Consider the following 27,332-nt stretch of genomic DNA (forward strand, 5'->3'; position numbering starts at 1 on the left):
TTGATATCCAGATGTCGAATTGTCACTCAATACGGAGAATCATGTGTTTTGAACAACACCTTTCATATCGACATCGTCAATAAATCAGAAAATCAATACAAAATTCAAAGTAAAAATTTCCGATCAAATCATGCCAGGAGAAAAGGGAAAACCTAAAGTATCTTTGGAACCTTTTCTTCGGAAGATGGCAAGTAAGATCATGTGTCTATTTTGAGTTTTATATAACTGAAACAATTCAGAAGACTATTAAAATATCATAGATAAGAAGTAACAATATAAATTTTTTTTTCAGTAAGAGATAAAGATATTGTTGATACACAAAAAGTGTCTAAATCCAAAAGGGATAGTGGCATTCCATCTACAAGTCGAAAAATCACCGATGAAAATTTAGAAAATAGTACACTTATAATTAAAGATGAAGATAAGCCGACACAATTAGTTTCATCAAGTTTTCCCAAATTTTATATCAACAGGTTGGTTCAAGTAGAAACCGATTTCGAAGAACATGAGGTGAATTACATTGATTTCACTTAGCTGAACAGAATTTCATAATGAACAAGCAATGTTCGAACCCAACAAAGTACTTTTCCAAGCAAAACAATCCTTTCAACACCTGTTCCAATTTAGAGGGTGATTAATTTTTAAATGAGCGGAAGCTAAGAGTAGATAGAGAACACTGAGGCTACTCAGAATAATCTATCCTCCTTTATAAACAAGATACGTTTTCATTGATTTTGTCAATTTCGTGTCCGTGAAGTTAGCACCCACTTTTTCGAAAATGAAGAATTTTTTTTTAAATTCGTTAGTAAATCATAAGTATTTGTAACATAAAAATTTTGTTTGTACCTCAAGGATACAGGTAGAATAATTCCGCTGGGGTGCCAACTTCACGCTTTTTCTGTTTTTTACGATTTTTCTCGAAAAAAGAATTATGTTTGAAAGTCCATCGTAAGTAACTGTTTGTAACACAAAAGTTTCTGTTTATAACCTAATATATTATAAAAAATTATATCTCCTAAAATGCGAAGTTAGTACCCACTTTTTCGAAAATGAAAAACTTTTTTTTGCATTCGTTAGTAACTATTTGTGAAACCAAAATTTTCGTTTGTAACTCAAGGATTCTTGTAGAAAAATATTGCATTCCGCTGGGTTCCAACTTTCGTTTTTTTTTGATATTCCTCAAAAAAAATTCAGTTCGAAAGTCCTTCATTAGTAACTGTTTGTAACATGAAAATTTTCGTTCGTAACCAAACCTCTAATGGAAAAATATCACTTCTGAAATGCGAAGTTAAAACCCACTTTTAAAAATTTCTATAATTTTCTTGTTTCCGAAAGTACTTCGTTAGTAACTATTTGGAACACAAAAAATTCGTTTGTAAATCAAACTATAATTATAAAAATATATAAAATAGCACCCCTTGACTGCGTTTGGTAGCTTATTAGAAATCACTTACTAGCAACAGTCTAGAACAGTATGTTACCATCTGCCGCAGAAATGATGGAGCTTGTACGATGATATTACCAAAAAAATTAAGATTGTATCAAAAACAGTGATGCCTAACGTCTACCTACTTTTGTATAGTATTTCAATATAATGTTATAACAAAATATTATTTTGGAAATGAATTTTGATCAAACCATGTAGGAGTTTATATTCATAAGTTATTTTATAATCAATATTCAAAAGCAACTTTTGGGTGAATGAAATCAGCCACAAACAAAAATTCAATTAATTTAGTGATATCCGTCTATTTAATTCTTCCAAGTGCCTGCTTATTCTGACCAATGAAATAATATATCAAATGAACTGAAATTTCATTCATCTCTATGAGAACTACATTTCACAATTGCATGCATAGTGTGTTATATATTGTGTCAAAACTATTGAAATAACTGCTCTTGTGAATATAAATGAAAGAGGAAATATGTAAATGTATATTCTATACATTAAGTAACTCCGAGCACGATATCAGGTTTCCAGCAGAAACGAAAATTTTCGTGTAGTAGATAGTTTCTATCAAAAAAAAAAAAAAAACTTTGAGAACTGTTGAGAATAGAGATATTAAATCCCCATGTAAGGGGTAGCATTTTCGAATTACAGATTTTCTGAAGAACATTATTTTTGTGTAACGAACGACAAACTATTGGGAGCCAAAAAAAAGTGATTTTCAGAGGATATGGGTGGTAACTTCGCATTTTAGGGGTGTTATTTTTCCAAAAGGTTAGGTTACAAACGAAATTTTGTATTACGAATAATAACTAACGATATACTCTCAGAAGTAAAAGAGATATAGAATTTTAAAAAAGTGGTTGCTAACTCCGCATTTTGAGGGTGTCCAATACCTTGTTCATACCACTGCTATTTCAGTGCTGATCAACTGTATTTGTGAATTCCAAAATACAGGTCAGATCCATTTCATTTTTTGAGTGAACAATGATGTGATAGTGAACTTGAACGTATCGTCTCGATTTTCAAAAAAAAAAAACGATAATATTCCGCAAAATGAACTTTGAAATCAAACACATTCTTTAAATGACTATTCAGCTTTAGAGAGACTTCTCATTTCAAGTAACTCATTGTTAAATGTTCAGTGATATTATGAGTTTTGAATTGGAGTATTTGATATTTTATAATTAAAGCATAACTTACAAAACAAAATTTTTTGCGTTACAAATAGCTACTAACGGAAGAATTTTTGAAAACGTGGTTTGCTAACTCAGCTTTTAAGGGAGGTTTTCTCCATCGAAGGTTCGGTTACACATGAAATTTATTGTTTTACAAATAGTTACTAATGAAGTACTATCTGAAACAAACTAAAATTATAAAATTTTTGGAAAAGGGGAGCTAATTTCGCAGTTCAGGGGTGTAACTTTTCTATTATAGTTCAGGTAACAAACGCAATTTTTTGTGTTATAAATAGCTACTAACGAAGTTCTATCGGAAGCAAAAGAAAAATATGATATACAGGGTGTTTCCTAAACATGCGGCAAAAATTCAGAGGGGTTGTTCCTTGGACTATTCTAAGAATATTTTGTCCCTTGATGATTTTTGAAAAACCTATTTGTTTCGAAGATATAATGGAAACAAAATTTCAGATAATAACATTTTATTATGAAAAATTACATGAAAATTCAACTCAACCTACAAAAACTGTTGAAAATGACCACCTCTAGCCAGCATACAAGCATCCAATCTTCTCCTCATTGACTGCCGAACCCTTTCAAAAACACCAGGATCATTTCTTATTAAGTTACACCCAGCAATGATCCGATTTCGCAAGTCTTCCACATTTTCTACTGGAGTGGTATAAACTAATGATTTTAGATGGCCCCATAGGGAATTATCTAAGGGGTTTAAGTCCGGGGAACGAGCAGGCCATAAATGGGGTCCACCTCTTCCAATCCAGCGATCTGGATTTATTTAAACTATTATTAATTTTAAAAATATGAAAAATGTTGTTCGCACTGTATCTTCGAAACAAAGAGATTTTTCAAAAATCATCCAAGGACAAAACATGCTTAAAATAGTCCAAGGAACAACCCCCTGAATTTTTGCCGCATGTTTAGGAAACACCCTGTATACATTTTGAAGAAATGGGTGCTAACTTTGCATTTCAGTAATTTAGTTTTCTATTATAGTTTAGGTTACAAAGAAAATTTTTGTGTTACACACAGTTACTAATGATGGACTTTCGAAATGATTTTTTGTTTTTGATGAATATTGAAAAATCGAAAGAAAATCGTAAGTTAGCACCACAGCGGAAAGCGATATTTTTCTACCAGAATCTTTGAGGTATAAACAAAAATTTTGGTGTAACAAATAGTTACTAATGGAGTGATATTTTTTCATTATAGGTAAGGTTAAAAACAGAAATTGTTGTGTTACACACAGTTACTAAAGAAGGACTTTCAAACTGAATATTTTTTTTTATAAAATCGAAAAAATGCGTGTAGTTGGCACCCCAGCGGGATGTGGTATTTTTCTACCAGTATCCTTGAGGTACAAAGGAAATTTATGTTACTAACAGTAACTGACGAATGCAAAAAAAATTCTTCATTTTCGAAAAAGTGGGTGCTAACTTCACGGACACGTCAATCTCGTCAATTACCCATAACTTTCAAACCACCCTATATTTTTTTTTTCATGATATGTATTTGGTATGTTTATTCCATGCAACAACTACTTCATACAGACATGGCAACTGCATTTATTCTTCAGGTCCGGCCTAGGAAGAATTGATGAATTTGATTTAACCAAAAAAAAAAAAAAACAACCTGCATGCATATCAAAATTTCTTGAATTTGATGGGATATTCGAATAAAGGTTGAAAAACTGAAGAGAGCAAGTTATTTCCCTAATTTAATGCTTTTAATACTCTATGAATCTAGTCAAAACTGAATATTCAGATAACACAGTAATCAAAATTTCAAAAAAAATTTCATTTGGTATTTATTAATTTTATTGAATTTTTTGGGTCGCAAATTGAAACAAAATGAAATGCAGATGTTTGCAAAAGTCTTTGTTTGGAGAAATCTTGAATTATTTCAATTAATGAAATAACCACTGATAACGATTAAATCGAAAATTAAATTTATTTATCGCACTAATATCCTTATAAAAAATTAACAATAAAATGAGTTCTGAAAAACATAACATATTAATGAAAAAAAACTCTTGATTCAGAGGAAAAAGTTTCACAAAAATTGCTGAAATAACTCCCATTCTGCTGAATGCATATCTGTCCTCATTCAATTAGACAAGTTATTGATTTTCTTATTATTTATTGATTATTTTTTTATTTGTTGAAAGCGTCTTAGACTCTTCTTCTATCATTTATTCGTGTTGGATAAACTCTTGATTTTTAATAACCCCAAAAAAATAATTAATAGGATGCTAATCGGGGCTGCTTGCAGGCCAATTATGAGGTCCATCCCTACCTATCATACGATTCAGAAAATTTTCGTTCAAGAAATTGGTCACAATGGCCTTGAAATGAAGGGCAGCCCTATAGTGTTGAAAATACGTGATTCCGACATCAGAAAATCCAAATAAACTTCATCAGTTTAAAAGGGTGCTTACACGTACGGACCAACCAATAGATTATTATTATAAACACCACACCAAACATTAAATGCGAACCTGTATTGGGAATAGGCGTGTTTTGAATCTGAAGGATTTGGTTCGGCGTAGACATGTGATTTTTTAAAATTATTAATACCATTTGGTGATCCATTGCTAAATAAACATCTGTATAAAATTCTTTGATTTCTCAATATCAACCTAAGAACTAGTCGAGCGATTTCATTGCCTATAACTCTAACTTCTAAACTTCTCCTATTACTTATTACTACTAGATTTATTGAATATTAAAATCGCATGCGGTAGTTCGAGAAATACCTTGCTCCACTTAGTTTTTTCTCCTTTATTATTTATTAAATTCAGGAAATTATCATATTCAGGGTTTTTTTCGGGTTGAATCTTATTTATCAATTTTTCCTAGGCCAGTATGTCTGTATGAAGAAGTTGTGGCAGAGAATAAACGCACCAAATATCTTGAAAATATATAGGGTGGTTTGAAATTTATGGGTGATTGGAGAAATTGACAAAATCAATAAAACGCTCTGTATCTTGATTATAAAGAGAGATAGACCCTTCGAATATTGGTTATTCTGACTCGCCTCTGTACCCTCTATCTACCCTTCGCTTCCGCCCATTTATTAATGAATCATCCTGTATAACTTTTCTGGTACTCACTTTACTCTTCTCGTGAGTTTTTCTCTATTCCTGTTTCGGCCTTGGATTCTGATTTAATCATTCTCTAATATGGAGATAATGAATTGTTGAGTTTATTCCAAAAATCTAAAATTAGTAAATGAAGGGGGTTCTCCATTTTGTGGTATCTAAAATATACGTGAATAAAACACCCATTCATTTGAAATATCAATTAAAATTTCATTTCAATATAATGCCTGGACCTTGCCATCATGAGTGAAATACAACATTTGTCCTCCGCTTGATCTCTTACCGAACTCAATCCTTATGAAGTAATTTTCGATGACTCGCCTGTATATTTCGGGCAATAACTTGATGGATGTTTGTTTTCAGATCTTCAATTTTCTATGAATTATCAACATAAACTATCTTTCGTTTTCTTAGTGAAAATTCCTCTTTTTGTAGTAAAATAATGAAATTACCTGGAGCCAATTTTTTTTTAATCAAATAGGCGCTTACAACTATAGTTATGAAAATACAAATAGGTACTAAAATGCATCTTCAAAAACATAGTCGTCTTTTTACTATAGACTCATAGAGCGTCGTAGTTTTGAACAATGCAGGACGTTTTTTGATGAAATCGATAAAACGTCCTTTGGTAAATTTGACAAGGTTATTTTAAGTTAAAAAAAAACGATTCCATATGAAATTGAAAAGATACCTGAGGAGAATAACTGGAGATCCTTTAAAGAATATTCAGATGAATTAGGCAGAGCAGGGCGGCGAAATTTTATTTTGCCAGGACGCCAAAATGTTTGGCGGCGGCCCTGATATGTATACTCCATGGTCAGCCACTTTTGGTTTTTATATCATCTGAACCTTATGAGGAGATTCAAATCCACATGCTAAATACTCCATTGCGTGCCATAATAGAGGCCCAATGGAAGGGCGACAAGGAAGGGATAAATTTGTATCTTCTTAAACATTTTCACTTTCAACGGCAATATTTACCATTTATATAAAGTGGTAGGGGAGAGTTCCATTGAAACGGATAATTTTATAATTTTTGGTGTAAAATGTTATTTCATAGGAAAAAAGTTCGAATTGTACCGTCATAATATGAGCATAAGGTTTGTGGATTCACTTTTTTAGAAAAAGCTAGTCTCTCCAAAAAATAAATCTAAGTTTATTATATAAAATATCCATTTCATGGAATGTTGCTCTTGTTATGGTACAAAAGCATGATTTGTGGGCCCACTGGTTACACAAACGGCAATGAATAAATTCTTCTTTATTTAGTCGATATTCACCACTGCAAACTACTTATGTAGAATTATATTCCCCAGAATCTAACTTCTCTTCGACATTTGAAGGGTAACGTTCTTGTTCTATTTGACTCAAATATTCTAAAATCCCGTGGAGGTGGAGATTCATCATGGAGATAGATGTTTCCGTCTTTATCAGAGTTACTAGAGCAATGGTTCTTTTTAGCTTTCGTAACTATTTTAGCCTTGACACCTTTCTTCTTACTTTTATTATTTCTTTCCTCTTCCGCTTTCATTAGCTCATCTTTCTCAGGTGTGTCTGTAATAATAGAACATTTTCCTTTTTTTGGGCCACGAGTTCCACTTTATTTTCTTGAAGTTGCTGTAGAAAATGGTCTTAAAATGTCTGGAAAAACTATTCCTAACTCTTCTCGTCTTTCCTTCGTAACATTTCTCTTCACAGTGCCGATGTCGCTTGTAGACTGGACGTCCATTTCATGGGCGTCGAAATGTTCGATTCATGGAATCAGTGGTGTTTATAATAACCTCAAAATATAATTCCTACAAATCGTTAAAAAAATGAAAAAATAATCATAAGAAGAAAACTAAGTAACTGCAAAGGACTGAACTACAGCAAATGTTGAAAATGTCCTCCCCAACTCTTATACAAGCTTCTGTTCTTCGTCTCATAGATGATCGAACTCTTTCAAACACTCCCGGAGTATTCCTAACTGTATCAAATGCGCCTATTATACGATTTCTCAGTTCTTCTACGGTGTTCACGGGTGTCGAGTATACTAGAGATTTCAGGTGGATCCATAAAAATAAATCTAAACTATTTAAGTCTGGGGATCTGGCGGGCCATGACTGAGGACCCCCCGTCCAATCCACCTGTTTTCATAATTTTCGTCCAAATACTCCCTCACAAAACTGAAAAATGATCAGGAGCACCGTCATGCATGAACCACATTTCTCGTCGTAGCATAAGAGGTATATCTTCCAATAACAAGGGCAAATCGTTTTCTAAAAAATGTCTGTATGACCTGTTAGTCGACCTGGCAAGAAGAACCAATCAAATCATCACCAATATTACCACCCCACACATTTAGTGAAAATTGCTCTTGAAAATGGGTTTCTACATATCCATGCGGATTCTCCTCAGCCCATACGTGTTCATTATGAAAATTGATAATTGAAGTCCTTGAGAAGCAGGCTTCATCAGTGAATAGAATTTGGCAATCAAAATAAGGATTCATCAATAGTCTACTGAGGTACCACTGACAAAAACTAACCCTCGGATGAAAATCTCGAGGCAGAAGAGCTTGCACCCTCTTAATGTGATAAGGATATAGCAGAGAATCCCGCAAGATCCGCCAAACAACTTGATGACTTGCATTTAAAAGTACACTAATTTTTTTTGTACTGGTTCTTGGATGTTGTTCTATTTCGTTCATAACTGGCTCTTCGAGTTGTGGTGTTCTCACACTGCGTGGTCTCCCAGCATTAATTCTCTTCGTGGAAAAAGATCCAGCTTCTGAAAACCATCAATAATCATTGTAAAATGCACATTTTCAATGAAAAATACCAAAAAAGTGAAAAACACGAGGGGGCGTTAAAGTAAAAAATTACCCAATGATTTAAAATACCTGTCTTATAAGGGATAATCACTTGAGGTTCGTAAAAAAAATCAGCAACTAATCGTCACTAGAAACGTAGGTATTCCCTTTACCGGTAACAAATTTTTCGAAGCATGCCCCGTCAGCAAGAATCAAGCCACAGATTTAGCCATTTTCCAAGAGATGTTGCTCGATGTTGTGAAAATGGGATTTATGTAAAGGATGCTAAATTACTATCGGGTGTAGTAGAAAACTGTAGCGTCCGGTTCATGGGCTGTCCAATGCAAAGGAACTCTCCCCTACTTTCATTCAATAAATCATACCGATTTTTTTTATATGATAAAAAAAGTATTCAAATTAGTCGTGTATCTTCGGATATTCTGGTCGAGTATAGCTAAGTTCACAGTGACGAATAAAAAAAGTTGATAGTAAGTGAAAGTACCAGGCCTTAGTGTATTCTATGGGATTTCAGGTTAACATTACCTGTTATCCATCTTCTTGGGTTTGTTATTTCATTTCTTTTCTATTCATTTCGAGGTAGAGTAGGAGTTCATTTAGAGGGATATCGAATAAATAGAATTTCAAGCAACTTCAATATTTTTCCACAATTCAATATTATATTTCCAGTAGGTGGTCAATGCCTGAATTAATTATGAAAGAAAGTTGCTTTTTTATCATTTCTCAGAAAGGAAAAGCAACGATCAGCTCGATAACTTCGACAACAATGAGTATAATAAGCGAGCCTTCCATAAAATCTAGCATCAGCTCCATCAAATCCACGTTCAAGGGTTTGCTCAGAACAGAAGAAAGCCCTTCGTTTTACCAGAAGATGCTAATACCGTTCAGTGGGTTCACCGATGCAGATGTGAAGGAGATCAGAGGGGCGGAATCATCAACGGTAAACATGCCAAGAACTACGTCTCAATATGCTGCAACGAGCTCTAATGTGAATGATCCACGTCCTGTTTTAAAGAGATACCAATCCGAGAAGAGAAAAACCAGCTATGAGAGATATGTGCAGGAGACCTTGGAAAACTTCCTGCAAACAAGGAATAACACGGAGGATTCGAGCTATAATACAGTTCTAGCAGTGAAGATGATGGTAAATGCTTCAAAGGATGAGGTACTATTAAAGTTGAAGTAACTGCACTCTTATCTAAGGATAATTTACTTGCATTCTACTCCGTTTCGACAAGTACATTGTCATCGTCAAAAACTAAAATTACTGTTTAAAATTAGTCATTGAAGAAAAACATGATTTATCCTATGCACATCAAGTCAATAACAGGTATCTATCGATTTCAACTTACCTCTCAAAATTAGAATCTAATTGGCCAAATCCCAATATACCTGGAATTCTCTTCTTATACCAGGTTAACCGCTTCTGCTCAATCCCAAACTGTAGATTACTTATTTTATTCTTGGAATTGCCTATTATTTATTACTTTTTCGTCCATGCCTGCTTCATACTAACTAATCTTAAGAGCAGAAACGTTCTTGTATCGTATTCGATTTAGTATATCATTAAGCTTTCATTAGTGACCTTTGATGAATTAATTGATGACTGATGGAGCAATTGGATAAAAATTAGATTTAAAATCTATGAAATCAAGAAAGAAAGGGAGAGAACTGTTTTCGGGGGATTATAAAGCACTTGTAAATACAAGTGCAGAAGGCATAAATGTAGGCTTGGTTAATCGATCGTCTAGAGGTATGATTCGATTACTTGGCCTTTCGTCTTTTTCTCCGTGACTTTGTTGGATTCGTAATAATTGAACTCTTTTGAATTATTTACATCTATTTACAAAGCCACACTCATACAGTACAAACTCAGTATTGAGAAGATCCTAATTACGTCTTAATTACAAGTTTCCCACTACAGTACTGAATTTCGTCTTTAACTTTAGTTTTAATCACTCGAAACGTCTTCGATTATCACGTCTTTGTCGTACTTCAAATTTTCGGTCGTCTCGTCTTTGATTTGTTCGCGACTCTTCTTAATCTAGTCCGCGAACCGTCTTTTCGTCTTACGTCTTAAGTTTCAACCGACAGAACTTACTCTCACTTCGACTTAGACCGAACTTTACTCGTCTTCGTCTTAACTTGAACTCTACTCGTCTCTGACTTAACTTGAACTGACTCTCTACCGATTTTGAACTACCCTGTCTCGAATATCGACCTCCCTTCTTTCGGCTTGACCACACCCTTAGGGAAAGTACCATCCCCTAGTCCAATAAGAGCTTTGCCGTACCGCCCACAAAGATCTTCGTGGATTCCTGGAAATCGAATATTCTCGAAGGACTAGAACCTGATGCACAGATGTGACACATCTCGTACGACCGTATTGTCTTCGAACTTTCACAACCCCCCAGGAAATCTCTTCAAGATTTACAACTCTTGACATATCTTCGACACCTCGAAGAATAACACATCCTTTTTACATTATATGTACAATAACAATTCGTTCCCTGTAAATTCATTGAAAGTGTCATGCCCTCGACACTTGAAGAATAGGTCTCCAAGCATCCGGTTGACCATCGCAATTATTTACAGGGAACAATAACTGGATCCTACATCAATGCCTTCTCTGTTTACCCGAGAGGTGGCATTATGGGCGTTGCGCCATACTTTTATACGGCTCCGGTGGGTTTAAGGGAGTCGCCGCGTTGCAGCAGTGTCACCTCTCCACGATGATGTGAGAGAGTGTCTTAGGTAGAGATCGCTGGATTGCCTAACTGAAGAGTCCATCAGCGATTTCGGGACAAAACACCGTAATCCCTTAAGAGAGGGTGTCCCTAGGATACTTGGCTCGAGAAAGTCTCTCCAAAAATCCAAAAAAAATTCAGAAACGAACTACATGGGTGAATTACCAATAGTTAGAATGAGCCTCCTGTATGAGTTTTAAACATTATTTTCTCTAATTTACTGAATTTCCATTGAAATTAATGGAATATTCTCAAAAATATTATTAAGTGATTCTGCATTGAAAAATGTGGGTTGGCAGAACAGTTTTCTGTATAAGAAATTTGACAGATAATAACGTGCATTCATTTAAATTCGTGGTCAAGAGTGCTGTAGAGAAGTTGCTTTTCTGTGATTACAATAGATACCATATTCTCCACAGATTCGAAGTATGTAAACAAATGTTAGTGATATGGTACAAGCTAAGCGCTACGTAATCACAGAAAATTAACTCTAATTTCCCAAAAGTACTCTTGATCACGAAATTCAATGAACGATCGTTAGATAAATCCATGGCAAGTGAGTGTCAAGTACCAAGATATAATAATAAAATATAACTATGAAGTCTGTGTGAATCTGATTGTATTGTTGCATGATTTTGTTCTAAAAGATGTGGTAGATTAAAGTTAAATTTTCTGGGATTAGTACAGAAAAATTGAAAGCCGGTAGGTATATTTGATAGTCCTCATGGCGTCAATGGGCGAGAATGAATTCAATAGTACAAAATTTGCAATCAGAATCCCCTTCAATCGCCAAAGATAACCCTATGGGCTGCAAAGACATCACGAGTAATTATCGGCCCTTAGTTTTCTGATGATGAAATGGGTTTCCTCTAGAGCAGGCATACTCAACCTTTTTTCACCTCGGGCCGCATAATTGCTACCGTTCATTCTTGCGGGCCGCAGTAATTTACCTAGTTGTAAAACTAGCTTTAGCCCGCGCGGTTTTCGTTTATCGCGCATAATCAGAACTTTTTTTTTTAAATCGGTTACAAAGTAGCCTTAAGTCCTTTCCTAAGTTCTACTAGTTCCTGTCTGTGTACCAAATTTTATCAAAATCGATTCAGTGGTTTATGCGTCACAGCGTAACAGACAGGCAGATTACGTTTTTCGCATTTGTAATATTAGTAGGGAAGTGCGAAAATAAAAATATACAGGGTGTTAGGGAAACGCTCCCAACAACGAAAACTACTATTGACGATTTTAAGAAAATTGGACTAATTTTTTTAATGCAATTTTTCATTTTGGTTGGTACCATTATTTCTAAACTCTTTTATTAGCCTAATTCAAGCAATAATGATAATAAGAGGTTTTAAAAATCATGGTACTCACCAGAAAAGAAATTACACAATAATATGACAATTCAACTGTATAATCAGCAAAAAAACGCACCCAAGAATTCATAGAAACGAAAACTACAAGAGCAAAAAACGTGAGATGAGGCTTTTTCGCTAAAAAGATCAGGTATAATATGTACAGGGTGAGCAAATAAGCGAGGTAAGCGGCTATATCTCAGGATCCACTCATCGTACAGCGACTTGTGGTAAAAAATTTTACCACTAAAGTGTACAAGAAAACACACAGGAAATTGTTTTGAAGTTCATACCTCTACCGCTAGAAGGCTTAATAGCTATCGTCGAGTAGAAAAATGAGTTTCACTCGAAAATGTTTCAAAATTCCATGCGGGAAAATATAACTTTCCGCTCTAGATGGGAAAACAGTACCCTCGGGTGGAAAATGATCGTTTTCCGACATGGTGAAAGCAAAAAAAAAAAAAACATCATTTTTCAACCTTCAAAATATCTTAATAATATGTCACATTACATACATGTTTGCGAAAAAAATGTTTTTTCAACAACCGTGTGCTTTCAATCTTATTTCCGCACGCATTTTTGGTCCCGAAGAGTCACTTTCCGCACGCATACGCGTTTGGAAAAGGAATACTAGGGGTTTTCCCGCACTCAAATATTAGAGAGTATATTTAATTATGTCATCGCTCTATGCACTGAACGTTCAATTAACGCCAATGATGAGATAACTATGGTAACGACATGCAGAAGCAGAAATACGTTTGTCATCCATGTGTGACTAATTAATTAAATCAAATTTGTCATAATATCAAAGTTGCTAAGTTTATGTTACCTATTGGGGTATGTTGCCTAGTGATAAATTGAAACATCTGATGATGACTCTGAAATATTAGTAACTGCTAATGAAGCCAGTGTTCATTTGCTACCACAACCAAAGTCGAAATAAAAATATGAGAATCAATATTCTCATTTCATTTATTGGTTTTCTACTGAAAATGTAGCACCCAGAAAAGTGTTTAAGCATATTTTTTGGAATGTCTAAAATTTGGAAATCCAACATTTTATGGTCCGGATATTCTATGAAAGAAATTTTTTGTATCATACCCTTCATACCCTTTTGTATCATGTACCCTTCATTAAAAGACGTAATATTGGTTTTCGTCCCAAAATGTCCAAAATTTTTTATGAAGAAAAAATAACGAAATTTACGAGTGAGGCACCTGATGAAATTCACTTGTTGATCAAGTTGTTAACAATTCTTGATATGGTGGTGGTTGAATTGACGGAGATCACCATTGACGATATAAGAGATTAAAGAAACCTGATAATCATAAATATCAAGAACTCCAAAGATCATTCATTCAGACCTTTCGTTATCAGTCAAGAAACGAAGGCAATTATACGTACTGCTTTCTTCTGCTTCAGGAACACATCATGGCATCATGGGCTATCCCCCCAGATCAAAAGACCATAGGACATTCTATTGTGGAAAAGAGCATGATAAGCACTTAGCATGGCAATCCATTAGTAATCTTTCTCAGCTCGGCCATGAGAAATAACACCGAAGATAATTTTTCACTACATTCTCCAATTGGGTACTAAATCTGAAATTGTCTTGGATGTATAGTCCCAGAAATTTTACACGCCTCACGCTATCTCTCCCTGATCCAGTGTCAATCGATGAAATTTAAGTTTTTGCTTCAAAAATAGTCCATTCGCTATGAACCAGTCCTCCGCTTCATTCAAAGCCGCTCATGTTCTTGGCATCACATTATCCTCACTGCCATTCAAGAATGACGTATCGTCAGCCTAATTTCAAACCCAGTCGTATACCACAATAGCAGGCAGATTATTCAGATAAACGAGGAACATAATTGGACCCAAAATGGAACCTTGTGGAACTCCTTTGACTACTTCATGGAGAGATATGATTGATGGTTTTCCACCAGAATCCACATACTAAAATATGTCAGATAAAAAATTGAGCGGTGAACCCTCTTCTTCCAAGGAGCAGATGACTTCAACCAACGAGTAGCTGACTTCAACAAGCATGATGGCTTCTGCGATGAACTTGAATAACGCGATCAACTGCACGTTTACGATAAATATAAAAATGTAATAACTAATTATTACTGATAATAGCTTTCTTATAACAAGTTATTTGAATTTTTTTTTTGTTGAAGGCATCGACCACTACGATCCTTAGCCTCTAACCTAACCATCACCAGACATGTACAACATCCATGACCTAGCCAGTATTCGAACCCGGTATCTACCCTCATCACCATGGTCGACCCTTCAGTCCACCGTACTACCGAGGCAGTCTTGTGTTTTCTTTTTGATTGAGGCAGTACTTAGGAACATTTGAGTTTCAATTTATTTTTTGGAAAAAATATATATAAGTATTTTATCAATTCTTATTTTTATAAAAGAAGACATACACGATTTGATGTCTTGATTCTGGAAGAATTTGTGTTCTTCAGTTTAAAATATAACATAATACCATACGAAAAAAATACAATACCATACAAAGAAATAAAAGGAAAGATAATAAAAAGAAATAGCTTACTAACCTGAAAGAAATCAAAAACAATGCTATTGCTTCGGGTTTCTCAATTCACTATTCTAACAGCTGTCTAAATATAACATGAGGTAGTTTTAGGTTAGAATCTCAGACATAGAATATAAATCATAGAACATAAAAGTTACAACGTTGGTTTCCCTAAAAATAACAGTTTTATTTTTACAAATATTTTTCGTGACTCTTGCGTAAAGTGCCTTCTCCGCACTCGAATGCTTGGCGGAATGACAAAACGGCATCTTTGTGCTAGAAAGTACCACTTTCCGTACTTTTTAGCAGAGGCGGCTAGTTCTCTCGACATGACATTAGCTCCATCGTTTGTTCAAGCCACTGTAGGGAATATATCGATTCCCTCGAAAATATTCGAGTTGAGTCAAATTCCGAACCAAAATGCTAAAAACAGAAGAACGCGGTGTAAAATCTTGGAATGATCAAAGCCACACCCCTAAGGGATCTGTAGAAAGGCCTTGCTAACGGTCGAATGGAAAACGGCCTGAATGCCCATAAAAATCGGCATTTCAGGGCGAATAATTGGATTGAGTTCAGTCCAGTCTACAACTACAACATATGTGCAACACTTGCACTGACAACGAGAAGAGTAAAGATTTTCACATCTGTTCCCGAGACCGGCGAAAAAGTACCTTCGAACGAGCCGCAACGACCCAAGTGTCCAGCGACCCTTAGAAAACGATTAGATCTAAATATCATCTTCTTCACAAATTTTTTAGTGGGGTGGAAATGGATTGAATAAGTGTTTTTATTCCGTTCTTTTATTTCCCTAATTTGTCCTTGGCCGTGAACTACTTTTGTCACAGTATAAGGACCACAACCACCACAATCCATACCACTAATTTTGAATGCAAATAAAACTTTTGCGAATTTTGCAGTTAAAAATTGAAATAAATATTTATCAGAACGCCCAGAACTCATATCATGAAATCCCATGAATCGCTCAACAAGTAGGTCCTTACATAAAAGAAAATGACGGATAATTGTGTCAGTTATTTCATCAACTTGTCAGAAAACAAATATTTTGAAATTTCTTCTTCAATTTTTTTTAAAAGCAACCCAATCGATTAATTCATGTTGTATGGTTTTAGATGTGCCAGAAAAAACTAATCTACTGTTAACTTCATTTTCTATAAAGGTTTATAAATTAGTGTCTAATTTACAATAGTTATTTATAATACAAGTGCAGAAGGCATTGATATTCTTCCACGAGTTCAAAATTCAAAAACGAGCCACGAAGTGGCGAGTTTTGGAATGAACGAGTGGTAGAATGAGCCTTCTGTACGAGTATTATACATTATTTTCTCTAATTCATTGCATTTTCATTGAAATTAGTGAAATATTTCCATAAATATAATTTAGTGATTTTTGCATTGAAAAATGTTGGTTGGCAGAACTGATTTCTTTAGGGCAAATTGATGAATTGACAGATAAAGCCGTGGCGGAAAGTTCGGAGTACCAACATAGAATAATAAAAGATAACCATGAAAACTGTGCGTTTCTGATATATTCTCGCACGATTTTGTTCTACAAGATGTGGAAGAATGAACGGAATAACCACAGAATTAGAGAAACAAAAATAACCAATTCTATTCAATTCCCGCGATTCAAATATTCATTAGATCTATCGTGCCCCCTAAAAAATGACACTTGCTATTTCGTCGATTTTCTATGACCCTAGCATAAACATTTTTAATCTCTATTTGACGCGCATTGCCTATTGCTGATGATGTGGTGATATTTTGTTTTGTGTCCTCATAAAGGTTAACTTGCAATACGATGGAATATGTTGAGCACTTTTTTTGCGTATCATAGACCCCGAGACAAATTTTTCAAATTGCTATAACCACTTTTCGAGCAAACATTGTCGAAATTTGTATTAGTTGCTGCGAATAAAACGCACTGTCGACGAAAAAATTTCTTTAGTTATACTGACAGTCGTAATTTTCATATCATGTATTTTGAAATCTCCGTTTCTATTTTCCGACCCAACCTATTCGTTACAAGACATTTACTCAGATCTTGAAGGGGTTGCTTTACTTCTCTAGTTATGTATAATTTATCTTCGTAGGAATGATTCGAAAAATTCGAAAAAATAAAATCATGAATACTTTTCATTTACCTTGAGGATTTGAGGCAATTCACTTGGTCCCGCTAAATCCACTTAGTAGTTAAATCGATTAACAAAATGAAATTTTTTTTCAAAAAAACTCGGAGACAAACTTACACGAGACACAGCAAATGCTACCTACCACCACATCACAACAAACCGAAAACTAACTCGATCTCCCGATTAACCTGAATAGTGCGAAATAATTGCATTACGCCCTTTGTCCCTTTTTGGATCGAGGCATGCCTAAAATCTATCTTTAAAGGCCGCCTTCAAAGGCTTAGGAATATTCACGATTTCTCGTCGCGTCGATGTAGATAACGCGCTAGACAACGAAGCGCGTGAGGCATGCCTCGAACCTTTCACATCTTGGAGAGGAAGTGGAATGAATGAACAGGGTGGGCAAATAAGCGAGGTAAGCGGCTATATCTCAGGAACCACTCATCGTAGAGACTTGCGGTAAAAAATTTTACCACTAAAGTAAATAAAAGAAAACACTGGAAATTGTTTTGAAGTTCATACCTCCACCGCTAGGGGGCGTAATAGCTATCGTCGAGTAGAAAAATGCATTTTACTCGAAAAATTTTCATATCAAGTTGGAAAAAAAATATCATCACTGTAAACCTTGGAAAATTCTCTATCTGTTTGAATTGTCACTTTCGATTTTGCGACATCGAATGAGGGTGGGGGAAAGATAGAAATCTGACTGATTGAAATGTCTGTAACTTCAGTTTGACTCAAAATTTTTGAGCAAATTAGATCTTATTTGAGGGACAACCTCTTGTTGATCAAGGAAAAAATATACTCATGATGAATTTGATTCAGCTGCTTCCGATAGGGAGCGCTAAGTCAGAAGTTCATTGTTTTGTTCATTTTTCTCTGAAATTTCAAATATAATGATAGGATTTTCTTAACAGAAACAGAAATTTCATTGAATTTCCATGAAAAAACCTGAAGGTCGCAAAGCGATAATTTCAGGCGTTCTGAAGTTATGGCCGAAAGAAGATATTCTTCAACTGATGCACTGCGAAAAACCAAATTGAGTCTTCAAGTTCTAACAGAAACAGAAATCCCATCAAATTTGTATGAAAAAACCAAAAGGTCGCAAAGCGATAGCTTCAAGCGTTTTAGAGTTATGGCCGAAAGAAGACACAATTCAGTTTTTCAGTGCATCAGTTGAAGAATATCTTTTTTCGTCCATAACTCCAGAACCCCTGAAGCTATCGCTTTGCGACCTGTTGGTTTTTTCATACAAATTTGATGGGATTTCTGTTTCTGTTAGAACTTGAAGACTCAATTTGGTTTTTCGCAGTGCATCAGTTGAAGAATATCTTCTTTCGGCCATAACTTCAGAACGCCTGAAATTATCGCTTTGCAACCTTCAGGTTTTGTCATGCGAATTCAATGAAATTTTTGTTTCTGTTAAGCAAATCCTATCATTACATTTGAAATTTCAGAGAAAAATGAACAAAACAATGAACTTCTGACTTAGAGCTCCCTATCGGAAGCAGCTGAATCAAATTCATCATGAGTATATTTTTTCCTTAATCAACAAGATGTTGTCTCTCAAATAAGATCTAATTTGCTCAAAAATGTTGAGCCAAACTGAAGTTACAGACATTTCAATCAGTCAGATTTCTATCTTTCCCCCACCCTCATTCGATGTCGCAAAATCGAAAGTGACAATTCAAACAGATAGAGAATTTTCCAAGGTTTACAGTGATGATTATTTTTTTCCAACTTAATATGAAAATTTTTCGAGTAAAATGCATTTTTCTACTCGACGATAGCTATTACGCCCTCTAGCGGTAGAGGTATGAACTTCAAAATAATTTCCAGTATTTTCTTTTGTTTACTTTAGTGGTAAAATTTTTTACCGCAAGTCTCTACGATGAGTGGTTCCTGAGATATAGCCGCTTACCTCGCTTATTTGCCCACCCTGTACAAGAATCGCGAGATTAAACATGGAGATTATGAAACTGAGACCATGGCGTACCATATGATGTGAAATTGAGGATGAAATGGATTAATAAATAATTCGATTAATACGTGTAATTTCCAGAATTTATTTGTTGGGGCACTGCCGCATCTTCCTCATAAGACAAGCAACTTCTGCTTGTTAGGAAAATAACTGTTCTAACTCGCTAAGCATTTTTTCCATTATTTTTTTCCTCTATCGCATTTGATAGTTTAAAAACAACGAGTATCTCAGATATTTTCTAGGGGAGATTATAATAATGATGCTCGTTGTCTTTTTTTCCAGAAAATTAGTAACTTCATAAACGACGATCACACGGAGATTATGTCCAAGGATACCATCGCTGTGAATAGCGAACTTCTGACCGCTCGCCTGGATAGGATAATTAATCCTCCAAGCCTCGAAAACTCACTCACCCATAACACTCAGGATGCAACCGAAAGTGATATACACTCCTCATTTACGGAAACTGAATGCTCGCAACAAAAACTCCAACTGATGAGCATAAGGAAACAACTAGAGCAAATCGACAAGCAGTTGATCAAAGTGAGGTGAGCCACATTTTTTTGAATTCAGTCAGCTATATTTGATTAACAGTAATATTTCCATTTTTTTGAGCTATAATGAGCCATCGATTTACAGCGGTATAAATGAAATTATTATAATAAACTCAGAAAAATCTTCCATAAATCTGTACCAAAAAATGCACCATGCCTACATTTCAAAGGACGTTAAAAAAAAAGATATTGATGAGAATTGGCCAGAAAGATTATACCGGAGCGAAGACAAGTGGTTGGCCATAGCCTAGTAGTGATTACAGGTCGTACAAGCCTTTCAGAAAAGTAGCTTGTTGTGTATCCTGTGTAGACTGTTAGTCGGAGATACCGAGTGATTCATGAAAATTTGCCTTATTTCTGATATCCATAATTTCAAAAACAAGGAGTCAAATTTAAAACAAAATGAAGTAACCATATCAAAAAATGTAAACTGTGAGTCTATTCGCTTCACAGCAAAAATAAGTATTCAAAATTTAATCTTTGAGAAAATTCAAACGTATTACATGATTTCAAATCATGAAATAGCGGCCCTGTGGCATGGCCACCAAGGTAACCTGATCTTACTCCTATCGGTAATTTTCTGTGAGGTTATTTGAAATATAGGATGAATGATTGAAAACACTTCACGAGAGTAGTTGCGACATAGGATAGAAGAATCTTGCGCTTATATAAGCGACAAATTTCGATATGAGTAGAAGAGCAATAAATAATCTCTTATTGAGAGCTAGGAAATTTGTAGGAATTGAAGGACTTCATTCCCAAAATTTATTTTCATATTCCTTTTCCAATACTTTTGTAGGGAATCTATCGATTCTTTCGAAAATATTCTAAGTCCGAGAACTGAAGAATTCAGTGTACAAACTTAAGATTATCAAAGCCACACCCCTAAGGGATCCGTAGAAAGGCTTTGCTAACGGTCAAATGGAAAACAGCCTGAATGCCCATAAAACTCGGCATTTCAGGGCGAATAATTAAATTGAGTTCAGACCAGACTACGAGAATAGCTATTTATAAAACAAGTGCAGAAGGCATTGATATTCTTCCACGAGTTCAAAATTCAAAAACGAGCCACGGAGTGGCGAGTTTTGGAATGAACGAGTGGTAGAATGAGCCTTCTGAACGAGTATTATACACTATTTTCTCTAATTCATTGCATTTTCATTGAAATTAATGAAATATTTCCATAAATATAATTTAGTAATTTTTGTATTGAAAAATGTTGGTTGGCAGAACTGATTTCTTTAAGGCAAATTGATGAATTGACAGATAAAGCCGTGGCGGAAAGTTCGGAGTACCAACATAGAATAATAAAATATAACCATGAAAACTGTGCGTTTCTGATATATTCTCGCACGATTTTGTTCTACAAGATGTGGAAGAATGAACGGAATAACCACAGAATTAGAGAAACTACATTTACAACACATGTGCAACACTTGCACCGACAACAAGAAGATTAAAGATTTTTCATATATGTTCTCGAGACCGGCGAAAAAATACCTGCGACCGAGCCGCATCGAGTAAGTGCCCGTATTTTTATCCCCTTCTTTTATTTCTCTAAATTGTCCTTGGCCGTGAACTACTCTAGTCACAGTATAAGGACCACAACCCACAAATTGGTGACCCCGACGTGATAGCGGAAAGCTGCGGCGTTGGAGCGCAGAGACGACTCGCTGTCCCGCTCAACGTTACGGCTACTGGCGTGTTCATCGGACACTAGAGCCAATGGCAAGTCGAGCCTCGTGTTTCCGTCATCACAGCTCGCACGCGCTCTCTTCCCCCTGGGACCACCTGCGTACCTCCTCCTCAGGTTGGTCGTCGTTACTGGTGGGGGGAGTATGTAGTGACTGTGTATGATCCGAGATGGCGCCGCTCCCCCCGGGAGAGGGCGCACATAGAACTTGTTTTGAGAAAGACTCGCCAAACTATGTAATGAATTGAAATAAAAAGTTTCAAATTTTCTCAAAAATTCATTGTTAATGCTGATTATCTTTGCTGTAAAGCAAATACACTAACAGTTTACACTTTCCGAGATAATCAATCTATTTTGTTTCAAATTCAAATTCTAGTTCCAAAAGAATTCACAATTTAATCTTCCATACCTACTTCTGAACAATATTTTACGCAGCGTGTTACAACACTCAGTAGGTGCTGAGTGTTTTAAAATGAGGAAAAGTTGAACAGAAAGCAATAAATTTCAAAATCTCAGCTGATAACATCGATTATCATCAGAAAGGAAATAAAAACAGTATTTCGAAACAGTTACATAAAACATGAAGTCTTTTAATTGCAACTAACTATTTTGCAAATAGTGTGCTATTCAAAGTAAAAATTGAAATCATCAGACTGAATTATGTATTATTTCATGGCAATAACGACATTCCTCTAAAAATTGTAAAAAATATAGTTTTCGAAGTCTAAAGGAGAATACTCAATAATCTGATTCCTAATAGAAATATTAAATTCATGTGAAACGTACTGAACTTCGTACAGGAATCATTTTGTTATCAGTCCTCTGAAGTTATTTGAAATAAATTCTGATTATTTATTATTAGATTTCCAAACAAAAACGGAATCAGCATCAGCATCTCAAGGATATCAAGGTAATATCAATTGTACTTTTGATGTTTTCTGCATTCGGGACATGGATAGTTTACGTTTTCCTACATAGATGGCGAAGTGGTTCACTGAATTGATTTTAAGCGCCCATTGACCGAACTTGTCGCTCTATCATGTTATTTCAAATTTTGGTCTCAACCGATAGGGTTCGATCCACTCTTAACGAAATTCCTCAAATTCGATTCTGCCCGTCCGTCCGTATAGACAACAATATTCGAAAGGAAGGACCTAGAAACTTGAAATTTTTAGGTTAGTTTCAAATACCGCGTTCAAGTTAATAGGCAAAATCCGATTGGAGGTTCCATAAATATGAACGGTCGATCTTTTGTGCTCCTGTTGATTTCCAACTGCATATTTTATCGGAATGAAAATATGCATTAATGTATAATGACAATTCAAAGCCTTGTAGTTACATCTTCATCTGTAACACCTTAAAATCTCGGCAATAAAAGAGAATTAGTTTGTTACCCAAGTTTCAGATAATCGGCAGACCTTCAATGGGCGTGGGTGAAATATAACATTAACATAATAAGGTGTAGTAAAAAGAAATCCAATACTTTTGCATGAAAAACTAGGCTTTAATTAACATAATTATAATGGTCCGATTTAGGTAACATATGCGTCATTTTGTTCGATAACTTGTTGCAATTTTGAAGGCAACAGATGGTAATACTTGGTGCCAGGTCCGGACTTTGTGGTGGATGCAGAAAAACCGCCCAATCATGCTTCTGGCGAGTCACTGTTGATGTGTGTGGCTTAGCACTGTCCTGCTGAAACTCAATTCCTCTCCTACTTTTCCGAGTTTATAGTTGTGCCGTAAGGGAGCAGCTCGTAGTATATAATTTCCCAAACACACAGCAAAACCTTTCTGGCAGTCAATCCTAACTTGGTCACCATTTCCGCTGGATCACCGCTTTTCGATGACGACCGTTTTCACTTGACGTTGTCGTAATTGATCCACTTTTAATCAACAGTCACCAACCGCTTCAAAGATGAGTTTATTTAGTTGTGTTTAAACAGTGATTCGCAGATAGAAATTTGGTCCTTGAGTTACAAAAACATAAATACATACATTACAAAAATTGGCAGAAATTATCCAAAGAACGCAGAACATAAATGATAATGTGCTCTCTATTAGTACCTACCTACAAATATGAGTATTGAAAATATCAGTAATTTTACTCAATTTGTTTTTTCTTCAAATTCAAATATGAGTTGAGATCTGAGATCATATTTTTTGAGTACTTTGATCCGCCTTTATTGTTATGGAAACAAAAAACTTAAAATTTCAATTGCAGACTAAAATCGATTTCTGGAAGTTGATATTCAATTTTATTTTTCATTACATTTTCAATAACTTTTTGGTCTCTGAATTGTTAGTCTGTGATTTTTTCCTACAAATCATTGGTTTTTTTGGAGTTTTCACATAATTTAACAATAATCTACATCGAAGAATGACAATAATTCGCGAATAAAAAAAAAATTGGTTACTTTTCGTTTTTCGAAAAAGAATTCATAGGTTCAATGCAAAAAGCACTGAAATATTTTTCTCTATTTCAGTATCGTAATGAGTTCATTACAGTTCTAAAAACAGTGCTGTAATGAACTCATTACAGCATTGTTTTCAGTTATATTTTTCGTTTTGTGGTTGTCTACACTGACGTCAGACTTCCAATCCTATCAAAATTCAACACACGTCAATTATTGTCAATATAATATGATTTGGATTTAGTGAAATGATTTGCGACATTATTCGCAATTTCTCTTAATTCTGTTGGTGTTAAATCGATTTCGTCAGACATAATTCACGAATTGAATGCATAATTATAAATTATTTCAGAATTTAAAACATACGAATCAAATTGAAATTCCGTAATCTGTCAATTTTCGTAGCAGTCACACCAACTGCCAAGATACAATACAAATGTCACTAGGATGTATGATCTGAATTTTTCATTGAATTTCGACAATTTTTCACAAAACAAGACTGAAATAGAGAAAATATTGTCTAATACTCGTTGCAGAAGGCAATTCCAACACTCATGCGTTCCAAAACTCGCTCCTTCGTCGCTCGTTTTCGAATTTCGCATTCGTGTTGGAATAGGAACCCATTCTGCAACTTGTTTTAGAATATACTATTGAATACCTATAATTTTTGACTGATTCCCGGAGAGTCACGTGGTGCTAATCCCTCTTAAGAGTTCTTATAGCTCATATCTTAATGAATTATTTTAAATATCCATTGCTTATATCTCACTTTATTTTTTATTTTTTTATTTTTGATGAAGGGTTGAAAGATCATCATATTTCAGTTGATGTTTGAATACAGTTTTAACAACTGTTTAGCTTTGATGAACCTTTCGTAAATAAATCATTAGTCTACTATTTTTGACGCTAGAAGTCTCAAATCAAAATTTGAACATATTATTTTCAGAGAGGAATATGATTCGGCTGAAAAAAATTACTTTGAAGCTAAACTGAATTTGCACCGAATGATTTCGAAGAGAGAAAAGTTGTTGGCTCAGCTGGATAAACTGGATGTGGAACTCAAGTGCGGACAAAAAAACCAGGAATTTTCTTCGGCGTAGATCAAATTTTATTAAGAAAAATTAGTCATTGGTACAAAGGTATATACAATGGAATTCTCAAGGAAATATGACCAACATTCAATAAATTATAAAATATATACATATTTAAAATGGTAAAAATTATATGGCAGTCAAAAATACAACTTACAACAACTTCTTCCGATTCTGACTCGTTCTTCTATCTAACTACACAACTAATTCCTTACCACTATAAGGAAAATACTCCAGCTTAAATAATACTTAAACATTAAAGATATTACATAAATATAAATATTGAACTAGAATAGTCTTTGGTTCTTATACTTTTGACATCATCTGTATTCATTCAAAATGAAGGTAAGGTATTCATATTTCTTCGCTCAAAATTGAATTTCGAAGAGACTGTGGAGAAATATCAACAACAATGCAGAGATGGGGATTATGACATAAATTCTTTGTGATTAAAATCTCCTCATATTCAACAATGAAAATGATTTGCACGAGTTCAACAGTTATTATTAGATTCATCCTAATGAGCAAGAACTATTAAACTATATTTATGGAAATAACTGCGCTATGGATATGCAAAGATGTCTTTTGAGTTTTTCGTAGGTTTTTTGGAATGTTTTACATTAATATCATAAAATTTATTCATTCTGATATTTTTAGTCATTGACGTTGGCAAGTTCTGTGGAATAATTAAAACTTCTTGTTTTATTGTTTCTTAATTATCATGGAGTTTTCAAAAGATAGACATCAATATTTATAGCGTATTTCAAAAAATATAGCAGTAGTTTTTTTTTAACGGAATAATAAATAGATACGACCGAGAGTTGCTAAATACCCAAGTCTGGAGATAAGGTTAAATATTGTTACCGAAATTTTGACAATTTTTTGGTAATAGTCCTTATAATCTTTTACCATAATAAAGACTTTTGTGTTGTTCACAAGTACTTGAATAATAATTCACCGAGTCAAAAAATGAAATTGACTCGAGAATTTTTTTAGGTGTTGATTTTCTATGTGGATAAACCAAAAACGGTGAATCGCTTCCTGAGCAAGATTGTCATGTTACATAATGTGAGATTGGGACATATTTGGACATCAATTCCATTCGCTTTTCAATTCAACACTGAATATTACATTGTTTGACAATCACTCACAAAAAGAATAGTGTCACCAACAAATAATTTCAATCGGGGTACTTCAAAAGATATCTATGGAATCGTTACAGGAGCTGAAGGATACCGAATATATTCTTCAAATTCTTATTCTGGGTCCTCAACCTATTATTTTATTAGATATCACCACATTATATTTATTTTTTAATTTTGTTACTCTTCTCAAAACTCAAATAGCAACCCTCGACTGAACAGGATAATAACAATACTTTTATAATCAATTTTGATAGTATCTAATCCGATCAAAAACGATGTAAACCCGTGCAAATCTGTGGACAACCGATCCACCTTTATATAAATCTATTTACATTGAAACTCAACATCTTGAAAGAACCCTTTCCAGGGTTCAGCTTTGGCTGATTCACACTACTTTCTTCCACCTAGCAAACATCCCTCTTTTTCACCCTCATCTCGCTGTTGGATATGGCTATCCACTCGTTCCTCGAGCTGTCAAACCACGTCAATCCCAAATTGTACCTCCCGTTAAGATTGGCATGTTGGCAGTGCGAAAACCACCATCCCCCTTCGTAGTTACTAGCGCAATGGGTGTTGGAGATGTCCCTGTCGTTGTCGATCGTAGAGAATTCCATGTTGTTCTGGTAATCCAGAGCGTCGCTGGCGTTGCCGTGATACTTGTTTACCACCAGCTTGAAGCCGTTGGTGTAGTCGAACACCCTGATGTCGTCGTAGTTGGCCTGCCAGTATTTCCCGTAGATGTCCTTCATGTTAATCTGCAGACTTGAACAGTTGTTCTTAGTCAAATGATGGATGTTCCTGTTGCCCAACCAATGTTCACCGGTTGCCGAGCCGAAGCCGTTGGAGTAGTCATTCCAGTTTTGGTTGAAGTCGACAGAGCCGTCGTAACGCTTCTGGATGAGAGTCCAGCCGTCCACGCAGTTGGCCAGAATGGGTTCTCCATCGCCTGGACTGATGAGGTAGACGCCGTTGGGACCTGATACGGAGCCACAGTCGTAGGGTAGTTTGTTGATGATGTCCTTGTATTCCTTCTCGAAGGATTTCAGTTCCTGGACAAGGTGGATGGTGGATTTCGTGGCGTTTAGGTCGATGCTTGAGGATTCGGACTG

At 35.0% G+C, this 27,332-nt stretch overlaps 2 protein-coding genes across 3 annotated transcripts in view; one reads left to right on the forward strand and one right to left on the reverse strand.

Moving 5' to 3' along the window:
• Positions 1–25,250, forward strand: LOC123672243. 2 transcript variants are annotated; one of them, XM_045606271.1, is made up of 5 exons: positions 1–191; positions 293–510; positions 9,280–9,717; positions 19,609–19,874; positions 24,934–25,250. In XM_045606271.1, the coding sequence occupies exons 1-5, from the start codon at positions 131–133 to the stop codon at positions 25,085–25,087; spliced, it is 1,137 nt and encodes a 378-aa protein (XP_045462227.1). In that variant the 5' UTR covers positions 1–130; the 3' UTR covers positions 25,088–25,250. The 2 variants fall into 2 exon arrangements, with proteins under 2 accessions (XP_045462227.1, XP_045462228.1); XM_045606272.1 differs by having other exon boundaries at positions 9,382–9,717.
• LOC123672242 (protein scabrous-like) overlaps positions 25,073–27,332 on the reverse strand; it is a 78,744-nt gene continuing 76,484 nt past the window's right edge. The window contains exon 4 of the mRNA XM_045606270.1: positions 25,073–27,329. Coding sequence (XP_045462226.1) covers positions 26,628–27,329 — 702 coding nt within the window. The 3' untranslated portion in view covers positions 25,073–26,627. The remainder of the gene's footprint in view (positions 27,330–27,332) is intronic.

Source organism: Harmonia axyridis, chromosome 2 (genome assembly GCF_914767665.1).
Source record: "Harmonia axyridis chromosome 2, icHarAxyr1.1, whole genome shotgun sequence".
In the NCBI taxonomy this organism is placed as follows: Eukaryota; Metazoa; Arthropoda; class Insecta; order Coleoptera; family Coccinellidae; genus Harmonia; species Harmonia axyridis.